The sequence below is a fragment of the Spea bombifrons genome, chromosome 11 (genome assembly GCF_027358695.1).
Source record: "Spea bombifrons isolate aSpeBom1 chromosome 11, aSpeBom1.2.pri, whole genome shotgun sequence".
NCBI classification, from domain to species: domain Eukaryota; kingdom Metazoa; phylum Chordata; class Amphibia; order Anura; family Pelobatidae; genus Spea; species Spea bombifrons.
The window spans coordinates 37,533,832-37,561,546 of NC_071097.1; the positions used below are offsets into that span (position 1 = coordinate 37,533,832).

Here is a 27,715-nt window from a genome sequence, read left to right on the forward strand (position 1 = left end):
AACACGCATCAGATACATGTACGGAATCTCTCTCGACTGGCACCCTTTCTTCTCATGAACGCATCTCGTTGTCGTCTCCGTCTCTGCCACTTGTTTGCTTTGGATGCCGCTGAGTGTAATTTCTTGTTTAATTAGTTGGATCCTTTTTTATTTTATTTACTGGAGCCTGACGAGGAAAGCCCCGGGGCAAATAGAACAGGAGGGAGTCGGGCTAGGAGGGAAGGAACGACAATGATGCAGAGAGGTGACATCATGGGATACGGAAGATTCCACTCACAAACATAAGCGTTTCGAGTTCATTCACAGAAAATACCAGCGGAATGATAACTACTTTATGAACGTTCTCGTAATTTAACAAAATGTAACTAAATTTTAATTTAGCAATGACCCCCCCCACACACACAATTTTTAAAGAGACAAAACTAAAACGTAACAAGAATCAAAGCTAAAATGTTTCCGGGTTTTGCCAAAACAAATCTAAGAAAAGCTAAAAATAAATTTATTACAGAAATGATCTTGAAATTTCATGACTGAGGTTTGAGTCTTTACAGCAGGAGAAACGAGGGACTAGACAGGGACTAGACAGGGGCCGCCGGGGGCCGATCTGCCGGCAGGGTCTGGTTTCTCTGTATGTTAAGACATATTGTGCGTCACTCATTATTGGGCCGGTGCGACCTTCGGTAATTAATCCAGATCGCTACAAAGTTGGCAGCGATTAAGGAGCGGAGAACATGGGTGGAGCGACCAAGGAAATAAAAAAAAAGAAGGGTTTATATGGGGTGGGAAAAGCCACGTAAACTGATTAAGGACAACCAGAAAGGAGAACAAACACTTGGACAGCTTTATAGACTTACAGAAAGGGAGAATGGAGATCAAATAACATCTCGGAACACGAGGACAAAGAGAATAGCCAAGAATCCAGAATTAGCCCGGCTTTGGAGCAAAACGCGGCCATCTCCAGGACTCATTCATTCACTCGTCCGTCTGACAAGATGTGGAGCCATCTCCTTCTCATCAGCATCGTGGTCTCCCCCAGCCTTGGACAATCCCCAGTGTAAGATCTGCTCCTGTATTTGGGTGGAAAGACACTGAATCCAACAATTGTTCTTATAGAAGGGAACCTCATCGAAAGCATTATCTTGGAAGTATTTGTGGTCAACGAGGATGAGCAGATGGTTCCATTAACCAGGGTCCCACAGAGAAGATCCCCCGTTAACTGGGAGACAGAGGAGTTAAGAAGATGAATCCTCAGCCGGCACCAGCGAGAGAGAGACAAAGTGCGAGAAAATTATAGAAATAATTAAAAAGCCCCAATGTGTCTTTACAGGTATTACCTGCTGCTGGTTCCAGCCGAGGTCCATTATCCCTCCGTGGAGAAAGCGTGTGTAGATGTGGTCGGTGCCCAAGAGGACCTGTTGGTCACCATCACTCTTCAGACGGTGGACCGGGACACCACCCTGTACCAGCAGCGCGTGTCCGGTGCTAAGCTGTTCCACTGCGTCTCCTTCCAGGTATTCAGCCCATACGTTAAAATATCCTTCCTTCCTATCCTCGTCCCGATTCAGTTCGTACGCGCTCTGCGATTCTTTCTCATTTTACGGTATTTTTGTAAATTTGGGGTTCTTTCGTTGCTTCTCTGATTGTTATCTCGCTGTAGGTCCCTCCGCCAGCGGATGGCCAGGAAGAAGTTGCGTCGATTCACATCTCTCTTATGGGGTCGTCGACTCACGTCTCGGAGAGCAAAAACATCCTCATACGCAACGTGGGCTCAGCGACCGTCATTCAGACGGATAAACATATTTACAAACCCGGCCAGGACGGTGAGAGGAACTTGGTGCCTTCGGGTGTCCGGTCCAGATAGCTCTTGGAGAATAAACGCGGCGGGCAAAGGAGACGATCGATTCCCTGCGCCGGTATAGACTGGAACATAAAAAATGATAGAAATGGTATCCAAAGTCTTCAAACCGCAATATTTAACCCTTTCTCCCTTAAGTCGTCTCCCAAGACACCACAGAATTATTATTATTATTTATTGTTTCATTTCGCGCCATAGCATTCCGTAGGTTAAAGCGAGTGGATTTTCCCGATTATTTGCAATCTTTCTGCTTCCTCTCGCAGTGAATTTCCGGATCCTGACCGTCGATCGCGATTTCCACGCTGTGGAAGACACAGTGAGTGGAGCCCTCAGGTTGTTTCGCGCAGGAAGGAGACAAATTCCTGCTACAATGTTGTTGTTTTTTTGAAATTCCATCCACAGATTTTTTTCTATGTTGTGCGTATCGTTTGGCACGAGGAAGATACGTTCTGCTGCTTAGGGCAGTAAACACAAAAGTGCCTCCTAGCCAGATGCCCCCGCTGTACAAAGGGTAAAAGGCAAAGCCTTATGGATTTGGGGCATTAAGTGGCCGAATATGCAGGCTGGGGACGCCGTTTATTAATTTCTTAAATATTTTGCTCTGGCTCGGTGCCTTGTTTACCAAATGCTGCCGTGCAGACATGCGCGGGTTAATCCGCTATCTTTTACGACGGGATACGGGGAGCCTCCAGATAAATGGACAATGTTGGGATTTATGTGATGCGCGTCGAGTTTATTGAAATTCATGAAATTCTGCTATTATTTGCCGTTATTTAATGCGAGATTCCGTCTGATCCACGTCTTCTGCTTCTCTTCGCAGTTCCCACTCGTGGAGTTGCAGGTAAATCGACGCCGCGTCTTTTATGTGTGATGGAAACAAGACTGACGCCATAAAAACCCTCTCTACACCCCGCCTGTCAATCAGGACTCGCTGGGGATTCACTAAAGAGACTATTTATATTTTCCTGAAACACCAGAAACAATGTAACGGGGGGGTAATATAACCCCCAGCGCTGTATACAGTAATATAACCCCCCCAGCACTGTATACAGTAATATAACCCCCAGCACTGTATACAGTAATATAACCCCCAGCGCTGTATACAGTAATATAACCCCCAGCACTGTATACAGTAATATAACCCCCAGTGCTGTATACAGTAATATAACCCCCCAGCACTGTATACAGTAATATAACCCCCAGCGCTGTATACAGTAATATAACCCCCAGTGCTGTATACAGTAATATAACCCCCCAGCGCTGTATACAGTAATATAACCCCCAGCGCTGTATACAGTAATATAACCCCAGTGATGTATACAGTAATATAACCCCCAGCGCTGTATACAGTAATATAACCCCCAGTGCTATATACAGTAATATAACCCCCAGCACTGTATACAGTAATATAACCCCCAGCGCTGTATACAGTAATATAACCCCCAGCGCTGTATACAGTAATATAACCCCCAGCGCTGTATACAGTAATATAACCCCCAGCGCTGTATACAGTAATATAACCCCCCAGCGCTGTATACAGTAATATAACCCCCCAGTGCTGTATACAGTAATATAACCCCCAGCGCTGTATACAGTAATATAACCCCCAGCGCTGTATACAGTAATATAACCCCCAGCACTGTATACAGTAATATAACCCCCCCAGCGCTGTATACAGTAATATAACCCCCAGCGCTGTATACAGTAATATAACCCCCCCAGCGCTGTATACAGTAATATAACCCCCCAGCACTGTATACAGTAATATAACCCCCCAGTGCTATATACAGTAATATAACCCCCAGCACTGTATACAGTAATATACCCCCCAGCGCTGTATACAGTAATATAACCCCCAGCGCTGTATACAGTAATATAACCCCCCCAGCGCTGTATACAGTAATATAACCCCCAGCGCTGTATACAGTAATATAACCCCAGCGCTGTATACAGTAATATAACCCCCAGCGCTGTATACAGTAATATAACCCCCAGCACTGTATACAGTAATATAACCCCCAGCGCTGTATACAGTAATATAACCCCCAGCGCTGCACACAGTAATATAACGCCCAGCACTGTATACAGTGATATAACCCCCAGCGCTGTATACAGTAATATAACCCCCAGCACTGTATACAGTAATATAACCCCCAGCGCTGTATACAGTAATATAACCCCGCAGCGCTGTATACAGTAATATAACCCCCCAGTGCTGTATACAGTAATATAACCCCCCAGCGCTGTATACAGTAATATAACCCCCCAGCACTGTATACAGTAATATAACCCCCAGCGCTGTATACAGTAATATAACCCCAGCGCTGTATACAGTAATATAACCCCCAGCGCTGTATACAGTAATATAACCCCAGCGCTGTATACAGTAATATAACCCCCAGCGCTGTATACAGTAATATAACCCCCAGCGCTGTATACAGTAATATAACCCCCCCAGCACTGTATACAGTAATATAACCCCCCCAGCACTGTATACAGTAATATAACCCCCAGCGCTGTATACAGTAATATAACCCCCCCAGCACTGTATACAGTAATATAACCCCCAGCGCTGTATACAGTAATATAACCCCCCAGCGCTGTATACAGTAATATAACCCCCAGCACTGTATACAGTAATATAACCCCCAGCGCTGTATACAGTAATATAACCCCAGCGCTGTATACAGTAATATAACCCCCAGCGCTGTATACAGTAATATAACCCCAGCGCTGTATACAGTAATATAACCCCCCCATCGCTGTATACAGTAATATAACCCCCCAGCGCTGTATACAGTAATATAACCCCCCAGCGCTGTATACAGTAATATAACCCCCAGCGATGTATACAGTAATATAACCCCCAGCGCTGTATACAGTAATAACCCCCAGCGCTGTATACAGTAATATAACCCCCAGCGCTGTATACAGTAATATACCCCCCAGCGCTGTATACAGTAATATAACCCCAGCGCTGTATACAGTAATATAACCCCCAGCGCTGTATACAGTAATATACCCCCCAGTGCTGTATACAGTAATATAACCCCCAGCGCTGTATACAGTAACATAACCCCCAGCGCTGTATACAGTAATATAACCCCCAGCGCTGTATACAGTAATATACCCCCCAGTGCTGTATACAGTAATATACCCCCCAGTGCTGTATACAGTAATATACCCCCCAGCGCTGTATACAGTAATATAACCCCCCAGCGCTGTATACAGTAATATAACCCCCAGCGCTGTATACAGTAATATACCCCCCAGTGCTGTATACAGTAATATACCCCCCAGTGCTGTATACAGTAATATACCCCCCAGTGCTGTATACAGTAATAAACCCCAGCGCTGTATACAGTAATATAACCCCCAGCGCTGTATACAGTAATATAACCCCCAGCGCTGTATACATTAATATACCCCCCAGCGCTGTATACAGTAATATAACCCCCAGCGCTGTATACAGTAATATAACCCCCAGCGCTGTATACAGTAATATACCCCCAGCACTGTATACAGTAATAACCCCAAGCACTGTATACAGTAATAACCCCCAGCGCTGTATACAGTAATATAACCCCCCAGCGCTGTATACAGTAATATACCCCCCAGCGCTGTATACAGTAATAAAACCCCCCAGCGCTGTATACAGTAATATAACCCCCCAGCACTGTATACAGTAATATAACCCCCCAGTGCTGTATACAGTAATATAACCCCCACTGCTGTATACAGTAATATAACCCCCAGCTCTGTATACAGTAATATAACGCCCCAGCGCTGTATACAGTAATATAACCCCCAGCGCTGTATACAGTAACATAACCCCCCAGCGCTGTATACAGTAATATAACCCCCAGCGCTGTATACAGTAATATACCCCCCAGCGCTGTATACAGTAATATAACCCCAGCGCTGTATACAGTAATATAACCCCCCCAGCGCTGTATACAGTAATATAACCCCCAGCACTATATACAGTAATATAACCCCCCAGCGCTGTATACAGTAATATAACCCCCCAGCGCTGTATACAGTAATATAACCCCCAGCACTATATACAGTAATATAACCCCCAGTACTGTATACAGTAATAACCCCCAGCACTGTATACAGTAATAACCCCCAGCGCTGTATACAGTAATATAACCCCCCAGCGCTGTATACAGTAATATAACCCCCAGCGCTGTATACAGTAATAACCCCCAGCACTGTATACAGTAATAACCCCCAGTGCTGTATACAGTAATATAACCCCCCAGCGCTGTATACAGTAATATAACCCCCCGCGCTGTATACAGTAATATAACCCTGACTGGGGCATTCTATTGTTTCCCACAAGCCCCACAATGGGGACTCATCATGGTTATGTATAAAAAACGGTTTATCTCCTCAGCAGCCAATAGTGAACAGTTCTATAATAATCAGGATGATTTCATCGGCTACTAGGGTGATAAAGTCACTTCTCAGTTGATCACTTTTCGTGTTATGTTCTTCACTGTTTTTTCATGGTTTTTGGTGTTTTTTTGGTGATTCTGATGTTTTTTTTATGTTCATTCATTTGTTTCTCTCCTAAGGATCCCCATGGAAACCGTATCGGCCAGTGGGTGAACCTCATCCCTCGCCGAGGGATCATCGACTTGTCTTATTCCTTGGATTCAGAATCCCCGCTGGGAATTTATACAATCAAATCGCCCGGCGGCCGGCAGTCATTCCACGTGGCTGAATACGGTGAGCCGAGATCCGACTCGTCCAGAAGAAGCATGAATGAAATTGTGAGAATGAACAGCAAGTTATATCTCCGTGAGATACTTCGACCAATGAGTGATCTCCTTTTTTCACTTTCATTTTTGCTTTTAATTTCCTACTTTTACAAATTTGTCATCAAAGCATAAAAAGACTTTATGTTTTAAGGCAATATTTTGTACGTTGTAGATATTTTAGCTGTTATAAAGTTTTATATGAGAATTCCCGTTTCCCGTCTAACCCGTATCCTCTGCCTCCAGAGCTGCCGGCCTTTGAAGTTGCGATCCTCTTACCCCCGGCAGTTACTATTTTGGATGAAACAATTCAATTCAAAATATGTGGCAGGTAACGCAACCACAACCTGAGTCACTGAGGAGAGACTTCCTTCTCTCTCACCCTTCCTTCCTTCACACCGTTTTCATCACTGATTTTTATCCATCCCTTCCTTCTTTTCTTCTATCTTCCCTTACCTCGGTGTTCCTTCCCTCACACTTTTCCTTTACTGTTTACCCCCAGCTTCATTCCTTCCCTCCTCTCCTCCACTCGTCTTGCTTTCCTTCTTCTCACAGAGTTTCTACCTTCTTTGCTCCTTCCTCTATCTCTCTATTCCTTCCTTGTTGTTGTAATTCCTCTCTCGCCCTTCCTTCCTTACAATTTTCCTTCCTTCTGACTCTTCTTTCACTAATCTGTAGCCCTCCGTTCCTTCATTCTCCCTTCATTCATTCCTTCCTCCCTTCCTCGTTTTTCATTCATTCTTTCTTCCTGTTTCACTCTTCCTTTAGTAGTTTTACCCCTCTATTCACCAGATACACCATTGGGAAGCCAGTTCGGGGTACGGTGTATGCCAGTCTGTGCCGCAGAGTTGTGAAGTATTACTGGTACCCAGACAGACGCCCCAAGGATTTATGTATAACTCACAGAGGAAGGGTAGGAACTCTTGTCGATGGCGTTCACTATAAACGCTACAAACCTCAGACATCCAAGGATCGTTGTCACCCAATAACGGAGAATTATTCTCTCCTTCAGACGAACAGGACAGGCTGCCTAGACCTGGAAGTGATGGTTGCCTCATATCAGCCGAGGTCCTATGATTACGAAATGAAGTTTGAGGCTGAAGCATCTCTGGAGGAAGACGGAACAGGTAGGAGAGTTATGCGCAGGCACGCAGGCGGTGGTGGCTGCCATTTTCACAAGCTACACAAACCAAAGGGTCACTTTGCATCTGCTTCTGAGGAGGACATGTTTTCCATCCTTATTCTTCGCCCTCTCTCACCCGTCAACTTCTCCAGGTCATTGTGATCTGGTAACACCTGGATTTAGAGACCTCTTGTTCTTGTGATGAACAAGAAACATTCACGTCATCATCATCATCATCCTCACCATGTCAATGCTGCAGAACGAGAAGCTCATTTTATCACATAAAGGGTTTTAGATGATGAGTTTTGTGGTGAGATCTCGGTATATTCATCCAACGAGCCCGTCATTATTTTTGTGACACCGTCTCTGGCCATACACATAAAACTTTAACTCTCTGTTGATCCCGTCCAGGAATACAGATTAACGTCACAAACAGCTGCCGTTTCACCGGGACGATCGCCAAAGTGACAATCGACGAGCTTGAAATATCAGATTCTTATTATAAACCCGGACTTCGGTACAAGGGGAAGGTGAGTAGAACCCGCGAAGCTCCAAAGTAAATGAATGGGAATTACATTGTATTTCATCGGCCCTCGGACGTCATTCAGTGTCATTAAAAGGGATTCTCAAAGAACAAACTTCTACGGTAATACCCTAAAAATCTATACGCATTGATGTGGTCATCATGACAACCTCCACATCCCTGTCTAAAATTTCTATGGTTAATGAAACCCCTTAGGATTCTACATCAGACTACTGGAGATGCCGTTGAGATGCGGGTTTTCCAGTTTCATATTCCTTCCCAGATACGGCTGGAGGGCCCCGACGGATCCCCCATGAAGTCTAAAAGTTTGTATCTGAAGGAGGAGTATAACGGAGCGGAAAAAGAGCGCACGTACGAGACAGACGAACACGGCCAAGCCTGCTTCACCTTGGACACCAAGCTTTGGAACGGACATCCGGTCATCCTGACGGTGAGCTTCCCGCGGCCTACGGGATTTACAGACACCGAGGAGCATTGAAGTTTTCAAGGAGTCTACAATATCTCCCTACAAATTAACTTAATAAAAACCAAATGATTACTGCGGCTGCGTCTCGAACCGCTCTTCAGTTGACGTTTCTTTCAGGCTTCGTACATGAAGGAAAAGCCGGAATACGTCTACGGAGAGCTGAACCCTCTCTATGTGGACTCACAGATCGTCCTCCGGCCGTTCAGCGAGGTCACTAGGAGCTTCTTAAAAATCCAGCCGGTGGAGCGGCCCCTGTCTTGTAACCAGGTGCATCCGATAGAAATCGATTACATCATACGGGGCAGCGAACTGATGGGTCAACAAGACCACGTGGAGCTGCGATATACGGTACATTTCAGGTTCTTCTGTCTGTGGGTCTCTCTGGTTAAAATCAATGTGGACGTCTTCGTGTGTCCAAGGGTTCCAGTCATGGATTCTGTCAAGTTTTTTGACCAAGACCATGCATCAGTCAGCAGCGGGGCACACATTTTTGGGATGCTGACTTGACTCAGCTTGTCCTCCGGGGCCGCCTTTGCCGGGCTGCGCACGGGTTCAGGCTCCTCTCTTTAAATGATGTCAAACAACATGTCTCCCTAACAGACTCCGCATGATGCTCTCCGGCCGCCATATTCTTTGTTTTTGTTTTTTTAAGGTGGTGGCAAAAGGGAACCTTGTTTTGGACGGGAAACTGGGGATCAACGCCAGCCGGAACTCGGGTAATTTTTTACTCCATCCTCATTACCCCACCCTAGTTGGATTCTTAAGGTTTTTACCCCAATCTCAGGGTCTCAGGGCAAATGGGTAGATCTCTGTATCTGGGGTCACACAGTCTGAAGCCGACTCCTTCATATTCTCCTCTGATTTAATGATATCTGAGCTTCCCGATTGGTGCTTTTCTCCCTGCTATATCACAGCTGGAATCCCTGCTTGAACACAGGTGACTCTATTCAGAATATCTTTACCCCCTGACAAGTCCTAGTTTCCCCTTCGATTTTAGCTCAGCCTGAAACACACGAGCACTTCCTCCTGAAGTATGCGCCAGGAAATTACTTCCCTCAGCCTAAGGCTCCGATTTATAGGTCCAGCAAGTTGCGTTAGGAATTGACAGCATATTTTCCAAGCGTACCAAGTATAAGAATCATTTACAATACTTGTATTTATTAGTAATTACCATTTTATGCTATCTGGAAGCATTTTCACTTCCTAATGATGGGGAGACAGCAGGACTCCACATAAAACATTGTTCATTTTCTTCATTGGGTACCTGAATACAAAATCCTTAGTAAAAGGTTTGTGAGGAGTAAAATCCTTAGTAAAATAAAGGTTTGTGAGGAGTGACCAGACCCCCACTTTATTTTCCGTAGAACTGCCTCAAATTACTGGATTTTGAGGAATTTATTTTATTTTAAATCGGTTATTTTTCCCCCCAATAAACAGCACGGACGGGCACCATAGAGCTCCCTCTGAAGGTCACCGCTGATATTGCGCCTCAGGCCTACGTCCTGGTTTATACCATACTGGATAACGGTCGAGTATCCGCTGACACCGAGCGCCTTCCAGTGGAAAAATGCTTTAATAACCAGGTCAGGGCGTCCCTCTGATTCGCTAACTCCACAATAACTGCAGCCTCTAACTCGAGGAGAAGACTCCACTGCTGCCGGCCATCATTAACTCGAGGGGCAGATGCAACTGCTGACACTCAGCCAAATGCTTAAGTGTTTAATTGCCCCGCATCAAGACGGTCGGCAGGGCAGAAACCGATCCAAACTCCATTGGGATTTACAGAAACTTTGGCCAGAGGGCATTATTTTTTGTCGGATGGGCTGTAAGGACCACTTCCAGGTAATGGGGACGTTTTTCTCCGTGTATTCTCAGGTCAGCCTGGAGTTCTCGCGGGACGAGGCGTCTCCGGGGTCCAACGTCTCTCTGCGTCTGCAGGCGTCCCCGGGGTCTCTCTGCGCAGTCAGGGCTGTAGACGATGGTGTCCTTTTCACGAGACCCGAAGCTGAGATTTCTGGGGACGCTGTGAGTCTGATATCTCTGTCACAACGCGTTGCCCCTCACGCCCTCCGCGGGTAACCAGGAATTCCAACTACAAATAAATGAACACTTTCCATCCTCGCGTTCCTTCTGACGCTCTTTACTGCAGTAGCGGGTATAATGGAGGAGGGTCTCTCCATTCAGGGTGGTCTTTAAGTAAACGGTTCCTGGTGCCGACCTCCCACCCGACTCCACCAAAAGCACAGACAGGGCTTTCTAACACCCACTTAGCAGAGACCGCACGGTAACTCACCTGCCCAGGGAACTGCCCATGTACGGACAACTCCCCTGACACCGGTGCCACCATGTGACCATCAAGCAGTCACCCTCACGCTGGGTGCTATGTTGGGTGCCATGTGTGTGTGAAAGATGACTTCGACGCTCATCTTTTCTCTCTGCATCCTAGATTTACGATCTAATCGCGCAGAGGAGTCGATACGGATACCCATACCGGGTTCAGGAAGAAGACCCCGTCTGCTGGAAGCCTCACCCCAAATTCTTTAAACGATCCCTTCAAAACCTTCGGCGGAGAAAGCGGTTCTTCGATATGCCTCAAGCTAGCCCCCCCGACGCGTTCACGCTCATCAAGGTGAGATCTTACCTGTAAACGCCATGGATCCCCAATGATAAAAAACAGCCAATCGTCTCTAAAAACGAAGAAACCTGATAATAGATGATTCTGGCCAGAGGGGGTCCCAGGAGGAAGACTATGTGGTTATAAGGAACCAGCGGCCGCTGTCACAAGCGTTCTATTTCGGATGAGGAGCTGTTAATGTGATTCTGGGAAGCTACTGGATCAGCCAGCCTCTCATCCGGCACATGAATCCACGTTAATGTCCTGTGTGATAACTCCATGCGGGGTGAGAGGTCGATGTTTTTCATGTAAATATGTTTGATTTCATCACTTTGCTTCGGTTGTTTATTTAGAAGCTGGGCTTAAAGATTCTTACGAACGCCATCGTGAAGAAGCCGCACGAATGCCGTTTGTTTCAGTTCAGTGGTGAGTGTTGTTTTTGGGGCGTACGGGGCCGGGGCCGGCTGGCCGGAGCGTATATTTTATATTCACAAAGATACAATGTGTCGCACGTCCTCTTCATTGGCGCATTGCAGGTACATTGTGTCTGCTGGAAAGCTCATGTTTCGATGGCGGCTCACCCGGAAGGGATTTTTTTTGGTAGTATCAGCCTTCCGTAGCAAAGAATGGGGCGTATTGGTTAAAATGTGGCGATGTCCGGTCATTTTAACTGATAAATATACCATTTTCTTTGTGATTTACTAACGTGCAGACCTTCCCGTCGGTGACATCTTTGCCTCCCCAGCGATATCTCTGGTGGACGAACCAAAGGATTTTTCATATCAGGTAACGGTTACACTGGCCGAGGCCACAAAGAAAATCCGGAGACAGTTTCCAGAGACATGGCTGTGGAGCCTCGTGCCTATAAAGTAAGTAAAGCAAGCGTTATAAGGTTAAAGGTTACGTCACTTCACCCAATAAACTTTATCCAATCAACTCCCAGCTACAACACCCCAATCAAAAAAACATTACGCTACACCATGACACTCAATCATCAACTACTACTACTAAAAACCCCAATCAACCAGCTACACCACTTCACCCAATCATCTACCAGCTAAACCACTAAAGACCCCCAATCATCAATCAGCTACCCCACAACACCCAGTCATCTCCCTGCTGAACCACAACACCTTATAGCTACACCGTTACCCCCAATCATCTCCCAGCGACACTCCAGCCGCTCTGACATCCATATAATAACATCTCATGAACCTCCATCTAAACCACTACACCCGGTCCACCAGGCCGTCATGTCCTCCTCTTCAAGCTATTAGTGGTTATTTGCTATTTTGTTGCATCTGCTTCTGTAACTCTTTGTTACCCAGGTCCTCCGGAGAGGCTGTTCTTGACATAACGACCCCAGACTCCATCAGCGAGTGGAAGGCCACAATGTTTTGCGTGGGGGATGAGGGTCTTGGACTTGCACCCACAGCCTCGCTTGTAGCCTCTCAGCCTTTCTTCATCACTTTGTCCGCCCCGTATTCCGTGGTCCGAGGAGAAGAATTCAGTCTCAGAGCCTCGGTGTTCAACTACCTGAATGATACAGTGATGGTGACGCAACCACAAAGATAATTCTAGAGCGTATTCGGATAGATGGATAGATAATGATAGATAGATAGAGAGATAGACGGATAGGTAGATGGATAGAGATGATTGATAGATGGTAGATGATAGCTAGATAGATGGATAGATAGATGGATGGATGGATGGATGGAGATGATTAATAGATGGTAGATAGATAGATGGTTGGATAGATAGACGGATAGACAGATAGACGGATAGACAGATAGATAATTGTCACATTGCTTATCTCGCTACCCGCGGTGACGTCTCCTCTGTAACCCGCAGATAAAAGCCACGCTGAAGAGCTCTCTGGAGCTGGAGGTGACGCCGTGTCCAGGCTGCAGGTATACTCGGTGTCTGTCCCCGGACGAGGCCCAAGTGTTTCGCTGGGACGTCAGAGCCGTGCAGCAGGGTAACTTATCCTCCGCGGAGCACGGGGTTATTTATTTCAGGCATTTTTGGAAATACCACCCCACCCTGGGCTGCTGGTTCTATGGACCTTCTTCAAGTCCTTTTTCTACAGATCACGTGCAATACACTGACTTTAGATCGTGAATTCGCGGCCTGGGCATTCTGCGGACTTCTTGTATAAAAGCAGATCAAAAGCCGCCAAGAAAGATCAAAATAATTAAACAATAAGATTCAATTAAGCTAAACTAGCCCAAAGTGTGTCCAAATCCCCTTGATATAAAGTGAAAATCATACATGACAAAGACAACCTTTGTCATCATATTACGGCTGATTTACATGCGTGTGCCCCCCCTTTACCCCGATACAATGACACATTTGTATATTTACCCGGGTAATTCAATAGCTATTAATTATACAGTTTAACTCCCCGTTGTCTGTCTGTAATACAATGAACGGTTTGTAGAAGAAACATTTGTTTCTGAAGGTTCCGTTCAGGTTGTAGTGGGCGCAGAAGCAGTCGATACGGAGGAGGTGTGTGCCGGACAGAAAGCAATGGTGTCGGATAATGGACTATCAGACACGTTAACCAAAATGCTCATTGTTAAGGTAAACACAGATACCTAACATAAAAAAATGTACCCAAGACAATATATATATATAGGTAACTAAAATAATAGCCCAGGCAGGGGCAATAGATATCACCTATCTGGACAGTAAGAAATAATACCCCAGGGAAGGGCAGTAGATATTGAGTAAGGCATCTGGCATCTGCAGGGTTTGGGTTTGGATGGTAAATAGTTCAATGGATAAGGCGATTGCTGAGTGAAAGGAGGCAGAAGGTTGGGGTTAATGGGGTACATTCAGAGGCCTTTTGCCCCTCGGGGGTCGGTGCTGGGATTTTTATTATTTTTGTTAGTCATATTGCAAAAGATTTGTCTTTTTGCAGACGATCCAAAGCTCTGCAGCAGGAATTCCGGGTAGTAAATTAAAAGCATGGTTCAACATTGATAAACATAAGATAACGCACTTGGGATTATTTTTCATTTGATTTAAATAATTTGTTTAGCTGAAAATAATTCCGGGGGGATTTAAAACTTATTTGTAACTAAAGTTTTTTGATCTTTCCCTGTTTCTTTTCCACGGCCAGTCGGAAGGAATGCCGGTGGAAACCTCGCAGAATGTCATGATATGTACCCAGGGTAACGTATCATTTATCTGTGTTATCATTGGTTGGCTGGGAAATAAAAAGCTTCATACAGATTATTCTAAAGTAGAGGATCTTAAAGTAAAATGTCTCATAAGCTTTCGGGACCTCAGGGGTCTCTTCTTCATCTGTGTTTCCTACATTTTGGCAGCCACAGTAATGAACTAATAAGATGAAAAGGATGCAAATACTGCGATTTGACACAAAGTATTTTTTTACGATAGAAAATGCAAAGTAACTTTCTATTTTGCTTCTATTCAGGAAACTTGTCTTCTGAGATCATCTCCATCAGTTTACCCCTCGACGTCGTGCCGGGCTCTGCAAAAGCGGAAATGTCTGTAGCGGGTAAGAGTTGTGAGACAGCGTCCTGTGTACATCCGCATACATGTGATTCACGTGTGCCGTGTTATCTTCCGATACTTTGTGAGTTTGTGGTCATCTTCATTGTCCATGCAGGAGACCTCTTGGGAACAGCTCTTGAGGGTATTGAGCACCTCATCGATCTCCCGTACGGTTGTGGGGAGCAGAACATGTTACGATTTGCCCCTAACGTATACCTGATGCAATACTTAGAAAGAACAAACCGCCTGTCCGAATCCCTCAGAGCCCGAGCTGAAGGCTACATGCGGCACGGTGAGTAGGAGCCGGTGAGACCTGCGCAGCAGGAGGTCCGTTCTATCCATGAAGACATTTTTTATACCCTCTGGCTTTTGGTCTTCATCTCGATCAACATAGATCGAAGGGTTAGAAGGGTGATGTGTGGACAGTAGGTAACAATAACGTGTGGCCAGAAGGTTCTCAGTGACGTGTGGCCAGAAGATACCGCGTGATGTGTGGCCGGTAGGTGACCAGCGATGGGGGGCAAGAAGGTGCCCAGTGATATGTAGGCAGTAGATGTAGAGTGAAGCGTGGCCAGTAAGCACCAGCGATGTGTGGTCAGAAGGAACCCGGTGGTGTGCGGCCAGTAGGTGCCCTATGATGTGTTCACATATCGATGATCGGTCTGAGGAAAGTATCCGGCCAACGATCTGCGGGGGAGATAAATAATCCACAAATCCTGCCGTGAAGAAATACCCCTGAGGGACAGCGGCTCCGTGTCTCAGCGGCTGCTTGTCTGTTCCAGGTTACCAGCGGGAATTGAATTATAAGAGAGCGGACGGTTCGTTCAGTGCTTTTGGGGACAGAGACGAAGATGGGAACACGTGGTAAGTCAGGTCGTGGTGGAACCACAGAGCGTCCCCGCCGCGTCTCTACAGGATTGAGCCATCTGAGGCCTTGTTTCTGGTGTAAGATCAGAAGTCTTGAGGTTTGACCCTGACGAACCTCCATCCTCACTCCTCTTCCACCAGGCTGAGTGCCTTTGTGCTGAAGATTTTTTACGCGTCTTCCCGTTATATGTTCGTGGAAGAAAAACACCTTCGTGACATCGCCGGCTGGCTTAAAGAAAACCAGCTGCCGAGCGGGTGCTTCACAGGCAGAGGCAAACTCTTCACGGCGTCTCTAAAGGCGAGTCCGGGGCCAGATCCTCTGTAAACTGGGCAGACACAAAGGAATAATTTATTTAATTTTGCTGATTTCAGGGGGGTGTTGATGATGAAATCTCGCTTTCTGCGTATGTCACCGCAGCCCTGTTGGAGATTCAGTGGCCTAAAGAGGTAAAACCTCCAACCTTCTCACCTGACAGCCTATTTTTTCCCCCATGTGTCGTCCCAACCCTGACAGATCCCTCTATCTCCAGTGCCTTCACGTTGTGTATTGTGAGCTTTAAGGCCGTGGCAGGTTCCCTTCCCCTAAATCTTCTTACCCACCACCTGCCCTTCCCGCGCAAGCCCATCATGGTTTATTCCTCCCCAACTGTTTTCTTTTACAACTCGATTCCTAGATACCAATCTCTAAAGTCCGGCCCCTCCGGCTCCCTGCCCGTAGCTAGCGATGTGCAGAACATCAGCCTGAGACACCGCTTACCCTCGCTACCTGTCTTCTAGGACGAGATGATGCAGAACGCCCTGCGGTGCCTGCGCAGCTCGCTGTCACAGGTTGATGCCACCTATACGCAGGCTCTTCTGGCCTACACCTTCACCCTGTCTGGGGATTATCCGATAAGAGATGGTCTCCTGAAAGAATTGCACAAGAAGGCCGTCCACAAAGGTGCTGCTCTGATAGATTTGATAGAACTCCACAGACTAGGACTTCACAGCGTTGGCATCTTAAGGAGATTCACAACGTCACACGGCCTCACACGGATTCATGGAAAGCGTTTTCATTCCTGTGTCTTCCAGGTGGACAGATCTACTGGGCCGTGAAACCAACGATCGCAGCAAACGCGTCATCATCATCATCTTCCAAGCCAAGTTCTTTTGAGGTGGAATTAGCATCGTATGTCACTCTTGCCCACCTCTCAGGGGAGAACCAAACCAATGAGGACATCAGCTACGCTTCACAGATAGTGTCGTGGACAAGCAAACAGCAGAACTCGCACGGGGGGTTTACCAGCATACAGGTGAGGAGGCTACTGGTTCCGAAGGTATGGACCAATTTTAGGTTAAAAACTGTGGTTTTAGTCCAGTTTTCTGGTCAGCATTCTCTGGCAGAAGACAATCTGTATTGCACTCCATTGGTCATATAAAGATCTCTCCGTTATAGAGTAATGGGAGGCCCCAAAATGTCTGCCGTTGATGATACTTGTCCTCCATGACTCTGTCTTGGATCCTTGTAGGACACAGTGGTGGCCCTTCAAGCCTTTTGTCGTTATGCTGAGCTGACATCTACTGGGAACGTAGGTGTGGAGGTAACAGTAACTGGAGATCATACGTTCCACCAGTTCTGGGTGGATGATTCCAATAAGCTCCTACTACAGAGGAAACCTCTTCAGAATGTGCCCGGGAACTACACGGTGTTGGCGAAGGGTGAAGGCTGCGTCCACCTACAGGTAAGGAGCTACAAGGTCTTGGCCAAGGTCAAAGGTTGTGTCCACCTAGATGTAAAGAACTAAACAATGTTGGCCAAGGGTGACAGGTAGGTCTGTAATATGTGAGTTTAGGAAGGACTATTCCAAAAAGATCTTCTGTAGAGACGTAGAGGGACTTTACACTTCAGTGGGAGGGCAAATGTGATATAAAGGGGGCAGTAACGGGACGTAGCTGCACTTAGTCACTCCCATATATATATACAGACCTTGTTGCCCCTATACATGGGGCTGTAGGCAGGCGTGTGCTGTGATGGGGTAGCTTGTCTGCGCCTCGGTGGTAACGCTTTTACAGAGCTGGGGAGGGATAGCGTTTTGCAGCTCATATAACGCACATTGATAAATCTTGTGTTCCGGCAGACAGCGCTGACGTACAACGTTCATCCGGCCGACACAAATCCGCCGTTTGGCATCCGGCTGGAGCCGAGCGCAGACGAATGCCAAGAGCCAAGCGCGTCTTGTTTCAGCCTTAATGTTTGCGCTCAGTAAGTCAGCAGACGCCTCTGCTATCCATTAACCTGGCCCTCATCCTTAAACCCGACCTGCCTCTGGGAGAAGAATTACATGAGAGGTCAATCTAAAACTAGAGGGTCAGAGGATTAGGTGGAACGGAGGGGGTAGTACATAAGTGGAACAGCCTCCCAGCAGAGGTGGTAGAGGGTAATACCGTGAGGGTATTAAACATGCATGGGGTAGACATACGGCTCCTGAATCTAAGACGAGACCAACGACTGATTGGCAGGAAAAAGGGGCAGATCCAGAGCTGTCTCGGGGCAGTTAGTTATGGGGGGCTGTAACCAGTGAACTCGACTGATACTTAATAACCACCAATCGTCTTCCAGAATTAAGGGGGAAATAAACCGATTGTTTGTAGAAGTTTTGCTGGAATGGGGTTGGACGAGGACGTCTCGGCGCGCTCATCAGCAACATCCTGAGATAAGACCAAGGAGCCGCCGTTCCCTGATACGCATTTCTCTTAAATCCTGTCTGCCGCTCTAAGCTCCGGTTAACCCGTTCAAGCCCGGAGCTCAGGTTGTTGTTTCTGTGCCTTCCAGGTACACCGGATCCCGTCAGGTAACCGACATGATCGTGATCGAGGTAGAACTGCTCTCGGGGTATAGCGCAGACGCAGAAAGCGTCACACAGGTAACAGTGCGAAGGGGGTATCAGAGAGAGGGGCAGTTCAGAAATACCCCGCACAGCGACACACACAGATAGCGATGTGTACAACCACACTGCAACATCACATCGCGCAAAAACACGAACAGGTTACAAAGTTTAGGGAAATGAATTCGTATCACAGCCGCCGACCAGCCTCCGCGGTAAAACCAACTGCCCCACAGGAGCTCCAAGCAGGAAAGCCACAGAAAGATACCCTGTCCTGGGGGGTAAATGCAGCATACAGCGGCCGGTATCATGTTTATGAGACTGAGGAGTGTGCACTGATATTTGGGGGAATTATGTAAATCAATGAATTTTCTTACATAAACTGCACAGCTGGAATATATATTTTTTTGTTTTAAGCTGGAGATGCGCAGTTTGGTGAAAAAAATCGAAACCAATGTGGATAAAGTTGTCATTTACGTCACAGAGGTGAGAGAGAGGAGGGAGAGAGAGAGAGAGAGAGAGAGAGAGAGGAAGAGGGAGAGACAAAGAGGGAGAAAGAGAGAGATAGAGGGGAAGAGAGAGGGAGGGGCAGAGATAAAGAGGGAGAAATATAGAGAAAACAGAAGAAAGAAAGATGGAGAGACAGAGGAAAAAGTGAAATAAAGAGATTAGGAGGATAAGATTTGCCCATTTTTAGCCAATTTATGTCTATAAAGTCAGCTGGAAATAATCTGGGTAACTTCTTACCGACTGCGAAAGAATGAGAGCCGCGACCTTCTTCTCCCCGTTTCCTCCGTCCTCTCACTTTCTGCCGTCTCTTTTTTGTGCAGCTGTCACACGAAGTAGAGTGCTTCTCCCTCTCGTTCACACAAGACATCCCGGTGGAGAATTTGGGCTCCCGGCTGGTGAAGGTTTATGACTACTACGAACCAGGTAAGGCCATAGGTAAGGTATAGGGTGAAGCGCGCGGCGGGCGAAAAGCGGAATAAAGAAATAAATACAAATACATTACTAGAAATCAATAACTACAAATCAATCAATAAATACAAAATCAATAAATACAAATCAATAACTACAAATCAATCAATAAATACAAAATCAATAAATACAAATCAATAACTACAAATCAATCAATAAATACAAATCAATGAATACAAATCAATCAATGAATACAAATAACCAAAAATCAATCAATAAATACAAATACAAAACAATCAATAAATATAAATCAATGAATACAAATCAATCAATAACTACAAAAAACAACAAATCAATCAATAAATATAAATCAATAACTACAAATCAGTCAATAAATACAAAAAAATACAAATCAATCAATAAATAGAAATCAATAACTACAAATCAATCAATAAATACAAAAAAATACAAATCAATCAATATAAATTAATGAATACAAATCAATCAATAAATACAAATCAAACAATGAATACAAATAACAACAAATCAATCAATAAATACAAATCAATCAATAAATACAAATCAATCAATTAATACAAATAACTACAAATCAATCAATATAAATAAATACAAATACAAAACAATCAATAAATATAAATCAATGAATACAAATCAATCAATAACTACAAATAACAACAAATCAATCAATAAATATAAATCAATAACTACAAATCAGTCAATAAATACAAAAAAATACAAATCAATCAATAAATACAAATAAACAGCCAATATCATTAGTTCTTTAAAAGTTTAGATAACCGAAGAAAGCCAAGAGAATTCTACGTCCCAAATCCTGACCTTCTTTATTCTTTTTGCAGTAGAAGCTCTCGCTGCGTATAACCTGCCCGAGCAGTGAGCGAGCGTCAGCTCCTCAGCCAAGACTCACCTCCGCCATTATCCTCGTTAATTCTCAATTCCTCCATTTTTATGTTTTTTTCCACGTGTTTTTCGACGAGGCCGGCATTTCTTGCTTTCTTCTTATTTTTGGTTACTTGCCAATACAATAATTAACAAAATGAATATAAATATTTTAAACAACATACAACAAAATGGTGATTTTTTACTGAAATAATACAATAGATCGACATTCCTTACTCCAACACAAAATAGCAAGAAAAAGTCAAAACGAGGTATAAATCCCAACATCTGGCAAAATCCGTCAACTCGGCACAAAAACATTCCTTACCAAAATGCATAAAAGTCGTCGTCTCCCCCCCCCCGCGGGTCTCCTCCTTCGTCGCTTCAAATTACTGAAATTCACCAGAATTTGTTCTTTTGTCGTATTAATCCTTTGAAATAAACAATAAATCCTTGTGTGCTTTTTGGATTTCATGTAAAGATTTACTTACTTATTATTTAGGAGGGGGAGGGGTGCGGCTAAATACCAATCCCTGGAGAAAGAGCGGTGAGAGGGAGTGGTTTGGGTGTAGCCAGGGAGTGGTTTGGGTGTGGTCAGGGTGTGGTTTGGGCGGGGTTTGGGTGTGGTTGGGGGTGATACTTGACAAAAACAAAAAGGTTTTCACATTTTTCATTAAAGAGAAAGGAGACAAAAAAATGAAAATGAGTGGAAGGAGAGAGGGAGACGAGAGAAAAAAAGAGAGCGAGAGAGAAGAGGGAGATAAGAGAAAGGAGGAACGAGAGGAGATGGACAAGAAAGACAAAAGGAAAGGAGAAAGATGGATTGTGAAGAAAGACAGAATAAAGAAAACTGAGGAGAGTTGAGTCACACACTCACCAACACACCCGCCACTCACACTCCCACTCCCACTCAAACTAGCTTTCAAACCCAGAAGGTGTAGGGGACAGATCATTGTCCCAGACTGTCGCAGGATGAAGACCACTCCATAGCGGAGGAGGAAGACTAACCCCCCACCCGATCCCTTTAACCCTGGGTCTCACTCCCACCATAATACCCCAGGAACTGGTCCCGGGGCATCAGGGGAGGACAGAGGGGTATAGGGGGAGGACAGAGGGGGCATCGGGTATTTGGGTCCCAAAAGAGGGACTGGACAAACTAAACAGAGACACATGGCGGGTATATAATGATATGTGGGGCATTTGTTGGTTTTTAGGATTGTTTCCCGAATAATATTTTCACCCCATCCAGCATCTCCCCCAGGATTCCATTTTATTCTTAAAGTCAGCGAAAATAATTAATTAACCCCCGCTGCAGATTTCTGATGATTAATTAACGCTAGCAGCGGAAACCCTAATTAACCATTATTATACTTATTGTTATATTTAATAATAATTAGAAATTAATCTCAGATTAACGCCCCATTCAGTTACAATACGGGGTCCCCGTTTACAGCCCTTCCCCAGACACACATCCCAAGGACCGCCAGGAAGCGCTGCCCCATAAACTACAATTCCCGGCGTCCCGTGCGCGCATGCGGGCGTCACATCAATAACCACGCCCCGCTATCTGCTATTCGCTGAGCCGCGCGGGTTGTCATACGATGCCGCATGTGACCGCATGTCTCGTGACTGCCGGAAGAGAGCGGTGGGCGGGATTGGAGTGGAGGGCTAGCTTGTCGCTGAATGGAGACCTGAACCAGGCGAAAGGGCTCCGCTTCCGGTTCACTTCCGTCTTCCGGCTCTTACTGAAGCCTAAGCAGAAGTGACAGGGGTGGATCATGGCAGAGTGAGGCTCTGGACAGACTGGTTGGGTTAGCAGAGTTTGCGGTTTCAGGCCTGTGAGAGTCGCCATTAGCTGCAGAAAGGGTCACAACAGGGCAGGCAGGGGGTTCTGAAAGGGTTAATGCGCTGGGAAGTGGTGTGTGGCTGGCTGACATGCAGGGGTTAATTAGCTGAAATAATCCATTTCCAGGAACAGACTGTGGGTTTTGCACGCATTTAGTTAGCGGAGGCATCTTGCACCAGTTTGCACGCTTTGCACCGATTTGGGGCACGCTTTGCACCGATTTGGGGCACGCTTTGCACCGATTTGGGGCACATTTTTTGGGTGGACAGAATTTCCGGTTCCAGACACAGAATCCCAGCGCGGGGAGACAGCAGAGCAGGTAATGCAAAGTTCAGGCAGACATGGGAGGGATAGGGGGCTTTACCAAAGCTGTTTGGTTGCTACGGTAATAAGACCACTTTTCAGACTTTCCACTAGGATCACGCTTTATATGTTACCTCCGGCCGCCGGTTAACCCTTTATTGTTTCTCCAGGTGTGAGTGCGAGATCGGTGAATGTTGGTTTTAATTATTAGTGCTTACAGAGGATCCCCTTCCCGCCGAGGCTTGGGGGGGTGTCTGTAAACCCATTCCAGGCTTTCTGGGGCGGCCGTGTGGAAAGTGTGAGCTTCGCTGTCATTCTGAAAGTCTTCGCCATCAGCCTCGATGCTTAATCTTCTTAAAGGCGTTAATGAGACGGGGAGGAGAGGCTGCGGGGGGGGCAGTTTATGTGCGTGATGTGAGTTATTCTACAAAGCATTGGCTTCGTGGAGCGGACGTTTCCGCCACGGGCGGTTTATTTCACTTCCTCTTCTCGCCCGCCGTGTTCTGTGGCCTCCGTGTCGCAGGAAGGAACCCGGTGGTTGCCGGTTCAGCCCCCTCGCCACGCGCCCCCCCTCGTATTTATTCGAAGGAATCTGCCTTCAGGATCGAGGTCTCCGGAAAATCTGCATTTCCAGCTTAATGAAGAAATAAAAACTGATACAAACTTAAACTTTCTAAATATCCTGCGCATTTAGAAAGTATTTTTTATCTGGTCTCCGCGCCCTCCTCCGCACCCCCTCCTCCGCGCCCTCCTCCGCACCCCCTCCTCCGCGCCCTCCTCCGCCTGTTTTGAGGGTAAAACTTTTCTCGCTCGTCTCTGCAGGATGGCCTCCGTCGTTTGGTACGTTTGCCTCGCGGGGCTGTTGGTCGCGGTTAGCGGGCAGATCGTTGACGACTGCGTGTTGGTTGGAGGCGAGAAGAAATCTGACGTGGACGTTGCCATCCTGGCAAAGCTGGCGCCCCTGAAGAACAAAAGGTGAGGAGGGACCACCTGAGCGGAATGCTGGGGTTTATTCACTAATGGGGGGGTTATCGGCTCCTCGGCTGACGTTCATGGAGTCCGAGGGGAAATCCTTCATTCTCTTCTTCTCCCTCCCAGGTTCGAGGCGAAGGTTGAGGAGGGCTCAGACACCTACGTCTACACGTTTGTGGTGTGCGGCCGAGTCATCACCAACAACACCAGCACAAACGAGGGGCTTCTGCAAACAAAAGTCAACTCCAAAGATTCATCTGTGATCGGCCGCATCAACGAGACCCACGTCATCAGCGGATGTAAGACTCTGGGGGGCGTATCCGCGCCGTATCCAGCACATAGGTTTATGTGTCAGTATTTGGGGAGCGATGGTGTAAAATCACACGGGGGCCTCGAGCTTTGTGATTTGTGTTTAAATCCCCGTTTAAAGTCCTCGCAGAGTATTAAAGCATCAATTCTGTTCCTCCACAGCTGATTGGATATTACTGTCCTACAGAGGCGGGGATAAGTATGACAGCCATTGCGGCAGCGAACCCAGAACCGCCATGATTATGATATCCTGCACCAAGAACACGTTAGCGGTGAGTGTGGGTTCTGCGGGGCTCTCTAAACACGGATGATTACAGAGCGCTGATTGCCCGAGAGGCTGATTGCCCAGGTCTCCCCCGGTAATGCAGCACTGGAGCCGTTCCCGCTAGCCCAGACTTAGTCCAGAAAACACCTCTGCCCGTAGTCGGATAGAATTGAAGGTTACTTGGAATGATACGTGGCAGATACTATTCCCCCCCGTGCTGCCGGCTGCCAGTGTTGGAGGGCGATATACTTACCTGCTTCTCTCCTCCTTCTGCAGGACGGATTCATGGTGATTAAAGAAGAGCGAAGCAAGTCCACCGAGTGCTTCTACCTGTTTGAGATGGACAGCAGCGTGGCCTGCCCTCCCGAGGAGAGCCATCTCAGCGCGGGATCCATTCTGCTCATCGTGTGAGTGACACGTGTGACGTACGGGGCTTTATACGACGATTAGATGCGGGGTAACAGACGGGAGGGATTTGCCCCGGTACCCGGAGCTCCGTTCATACCGAAGCCTCTGCTTTGATCTCTGTCGCAATCCCAAGTGTTGGTTTTGGTGCGTTTAATAGACGTTGTGCAAATACCGCAATCGTTTAAATACGTGCCGTGTGTCACGTGTCTCCAGTGGCAGCGCTCGTCGCCGTCCTCATCGCCGTCCTCATCGCCTGAGTGGAAACGCGTTTGGAATGTTCCGAATTCTGATTATAAAATATTTAACTCGTATTTTTTAACATTCCGTATTAGACGTCTTTAGGGCTGCGCTGAGGGATTGTTTTGGTGGCCGCCCCGTTTCGCTGTTAATACAGAATCCGCTTTGGTCGTCCGTTTGTATAACCCCGGACTCTGTTTACTCATAACACCGATACCCGAGGCTCACCCATGGCTCTAATTACTGATTTGTACGCTCCGTCTGTTAGATCTTATTGGTTCCACAAACCCTTATAAAGTAGCTGCCTCTGGATGGAATTTGTTGCCTTGGATGGAAGGCAGTTCCATACAGCCACTACCTTTTCCTAAATTGTAAACATTATGCGTAACACCCTGTAAGGGGTTGTTGTGACCTCTATTGTAAACGTCACCCTCGTTAAGAAATATTCCCTTCTGTTTGTATATTGGAGCCCATGAGACAAATAATTCTTCAGCACGCCGTTTAATGTTCTGCGCCCTTCCAGGTTTGCCGTCTTGGTCGCGCTTTATCTCATCGGTGGTTTCGTCTACCAACGCTTTGTGGTCGGCGCCAAAGGAATGGAGCAGTTTCCGAATATCACGTTTTGGCAGGAATTTGGAAATTTGGTGGCGGTGAGTATTTAGATTTTTATGATTAACGTGATAAAGTTGCCGGGTGTTCCGGCTCCTCCGTGAGTCTTGCTGTTCCCCCGAGTCTGTCTCCCGCCGCCGCGCATGGACTTGCGCTGACTCCTCTTTCTGTTTGCAGGACGGTTGCGACTTTGTGTGCCGTTCGCGTCCTCGGTCGGCTGACACGGCGTACCGAGGCGTCGGGGATGATCAGCTGGCAGAGGAGCCAGAAGAAAGGGACGACCACCTTTTACCGATGTGATGGAGTCCAAGCTCTAGGTCACCCCCTACAACCTTAGCAAATGGGAGAAGCGCGCCTCCCCTGCCCCCGCTCCCCAGCTATCCATCCTCTCCCTGTGGCTTTGTATCTCCTTTCCTGATGCTTCTCCGCAGAGCCACGGGCCCCTGCCTCCCGCTCTTCCCGCTGGCATGAGTCGGCTCCGGTGCATCTGTGGCCCCCATGAGCGTCGGTAACTCCTGGACCAGGCGCCTGGCGCTGTGATCCGATGTGAAGGAGAAGCAGGTGCTTTGCGCTGTTTGTAGGCCTCGTTCGCTCTGAGCGACTCTCGCCTGGAGACGGATTTTGGGCAGGAGTTATTGCCCCGCTGGTGTAACGGCAACCCCTAACCCACGCCCAGCAGCCGTGAGCCGTCCGGTTTAGAATTAAGTTTGGGTTTTTTGTAGAAGTTTGTCTTTCTATCCCTTTTAGCATAAATAACCGGAAAGTTTAGGCTAATGACCTTCCCAGGGATGAGGCTGGGCTCACCGCGCGGCACATTTCACGCTCCTCCAGCTGCTACGTCTGAACGGTGCCAGAGGGGGCTTTATGTTGGGGCCTTTGTGTAACCCCCCCCCACCACCCACAGTAAATGATATCGTGGTAGACAGTGGAAGCCCCGCGTTTAGTACATGACGTTTATGGGTGCGCAGAGGTTTAGTTTAATAAAAGGAATATACCCCACGGCCACTGCACTACACGAGGGTAAAATACGAACCAAAGGCTTCGCTCACCACTTTCTCCACCACCAAGGTCACTGCTTTATCTATGATTTGTTTCCTTACTTTTGGGTGTTTATTCTTTTTGAGTGTTTATTGGAGGGTTTCTGGGATTTTGTTTTGTACAAAAAATTGATTAAATAACTTAAAAAATAGCCTGTGATGGTTTGCTTAACGCATTTGTAGGAGAGAGTTATCCTCCAGCGCTGCGTCCGTAAAGACCCGTAATCCTCACTCAGTCTTCTTTCCAAATGAACCTGGCCCTCACCGGGTGCTCCTGGGTTATCCTCGGCTCCAGAGCTCCGTTCTGATGCCGGGTGCTCCTGGGTTATCCTCGGCTCCGGAGCTCCGTTCTGACGACGTTCATGTGAATCTAGCGCAGGTTTTCCAGAGACGTCCTTGCGTCACCACGTGGCTGACCTTCCAAGTCGCAAAAGGGCAAGAGATCCTGAAACCAGTGAACCGACTGGCCCAAAGCGGACATCGGTCAACTCCCATCACTTTAAGCACATAAAACCCCCGCAAGCCAAAGCAATGATTCCTTTATTTAAAATGTATTCAAGTGCTGACAAAATGTAACAAAACAAAATGCAGTTTCCTCCCTCTCGCTGGTTACCAGGCGGCCGAGTCCGTCCTACACGAAAAATATATATTTATATAGGTTAGAAATGAAAGAGTAGAAAGGCGGGAGGTCGCAGAACAGAGGGGAGCTCTGAAAACAACATGGCGGACGCCCAGTGTTACAGGTCTATGGGGCTGATATCGTGTAGAGGACACACAGGGTGGGATGAGTATTATTAAGGCTCGGACCCCTCAGCTGGGTGAGGCTAACAGCGTATTCACCCATGGCGGGGGCTTCATGCAGGGAGGGGGACTGTTTGGTTTGACCGTCTTCATAGCCATCCGGCTGCTCGTCGGTTTATTAAAGATGATGAAAGTTTCTACTACTTCTCCAAAGCTCAACCGTAACGCGAGCTTCGTGTTCTATCCGGTCGAGATAAGAGACGCCACAAACTCCATGAATCACAACAAAGACTTCAAAACGCGTGGCTAAAAAAACATAGGAAACGATAATGCGGCCAAAGTCGGGAGACGAGAGGCTTAACATCCTTCTGATCGCTTTTATTCCACGTTCCTCACAGCGCCAGGAAGCATTTCTGTAAAAAATATCTCTTTCGGGTAAAACGCCACAAGCAGCAACCGCCAAGCCTTTAAGATGCAAAGGGTTGCATTTACTTTAAGGCAGCGCTGCCCCGACACCCGGTAAAGACGTCC

At 46.8% G+C, this 27,715-nt stretch overlaps 2 protein-coding genes and 1 long non-coding RNA gene across 3 annotated transcripts; 2 read left to right on the forward strand and 1 right to left on the reverse strand.

Moving 5' to 3' along the window:
* The first annotated feature begins 992 nt into the window (after window positions 1-992).
* Window positions 993-20,455, forward strand: LOC128468335 (alpha-2-macroglobulin-like protein 1). Its single transcript, XM_053450022.1, has 35 exons — window positions 993-1,054; window positions 1,328-1,511; window positions 1,658-1,820; window positions 2,119-2,171; window positions 2,676-2,696; window positions 6,439-6,592; window positions 6,868-6,952; window positions 7,414-7,534; window positions 7,634-7,748; window positions 8,156-8,274; window positions 8,551-8,718; window positions 8,872-9,102; window positions 9,407-9,470; window positions 10,192-10,337; window positions 10,630-10,779; window positions 11,201-11,383; window positions 11,722-11,794; window positions 12,081-12,237; window positions 12,697-12,922; window positions 13,220-13,346; window positions 13,830-13,951; window positions 14,493-14,544; window positions 14,811-14,894; window positions 15,006-15,182; window positions 15,673-15,754; window positions 15,899-16,055; window positions 16,130-16,204; window positions 16,535-16,697; window positions 16,829-17,049; window positions 17,266-17,478; window positions 17,875-17,999; window positions 18,570-18,660; window positions 19,039-19,107; window positions 19,452-19,554; window positions 20,418-20,455. Exons 1-35 carry the CDS (start codon window positions 993-995, stop codon window positions 20,453-20,455), a joined length of 4,374 nt encoding a protein of 1,457 aa, XP_053305997.1.
* An 88-nt stretch (window positions 20,456-20,543) lies between these two features.
* LOC128468590 (uncharacterized) lies at window positions 20,544-20,874 on the reverse strand. Its single transcript, XR_008345873.1, has 2 exons — window positions 20,786-20,874; window positions 20,544-20,590 (listed from the first exon to the last, which is right to left on the reverse strand). It is a non-coding gene; the product is annotated as an uncharacterized LOC128468590 (long non-coding RNA).
* A 1,703-nt stretch (window positions 20,875-22,577) lies between these two features.
* M6PR (mannose-6-phosphate receptor, cation dependent) lies at window positions 22,578-26,074 on the forward strand. The gene is made up of 7 exons (XM_053450340.1): window positions 22,578-22,622; window positions 23,429-23,581; window positions 23,705-23,877; window positions 24,050-24,159; window positions 24,429-24,559; window positions 25,321-25,447; window positions 25,584-26,074. Exons 2-7 carry the CDS (start codon window positions 23,430-23,432, stop codon window positions 25,704-25,706), a joined length of 816 nt encoding a protein of 271 aa, XP_053306315.1. The 5' UTR covers window positions 22,578-22,622; window position 23,429; the 3' UTR covers window positions 25,707-26,074.
* The last annotated feature ends 1,641 nt before the right edge of the window (window positions 26,075-27,715 follow it).

What these genes read in the sequence shown, in the direction of transcription:
- LOC128468335 (XM_053450022.1), top strand. Translation starts at nt 993, where the DNA reads ATGTGGAGCCATCTCCTTCTCATCAGCATCGTGGTCTCCCCCAGCCTT. An exon ending in TCCACTGCGTCTCCTTCCAG is followed by an intron (nt 1,512 to 1,657) that starts GTATTCAGCCCA and finishes ATCTCGCTGTAG; the next exon opens with GTCCCTCCGCCAGCGGATGG. An exon ending in CAATTCAAAATATGTGGCAG is followed by an intron (nt 6,953 to 7,413) that starts GTAACGCAACCA and finishes TCTATTCACCAG; the next exon opens with ATACACCATTGGGAAGCCAG.
- M6PR (XM_053450340.1), top strand. Translation starts at nt 23,430, where the DNA reads ATGGCCTCCGTCGTTTGGTACGTTTGCCTCGCGGGGCTGTTGGTCGCG. An exon ending in GCACCAAGAACACGTTAGCG is followed by an intron (nt 24,160 to 24,428) that starts GTGAGTGTGGGT and finishes CTCCTTCTGCAG; the next exon opens with GACGGATTCATGGTGATTAA. An exon ending in GGATCCATTCTGCTCATCGT is followed by an intron (nt 24,560 to 25,320) that starts GTGAGTGACACG and finishes GCGCCCTTCCAG; the next exon opens with GTTTGCCGTCTTGGTCGCGC.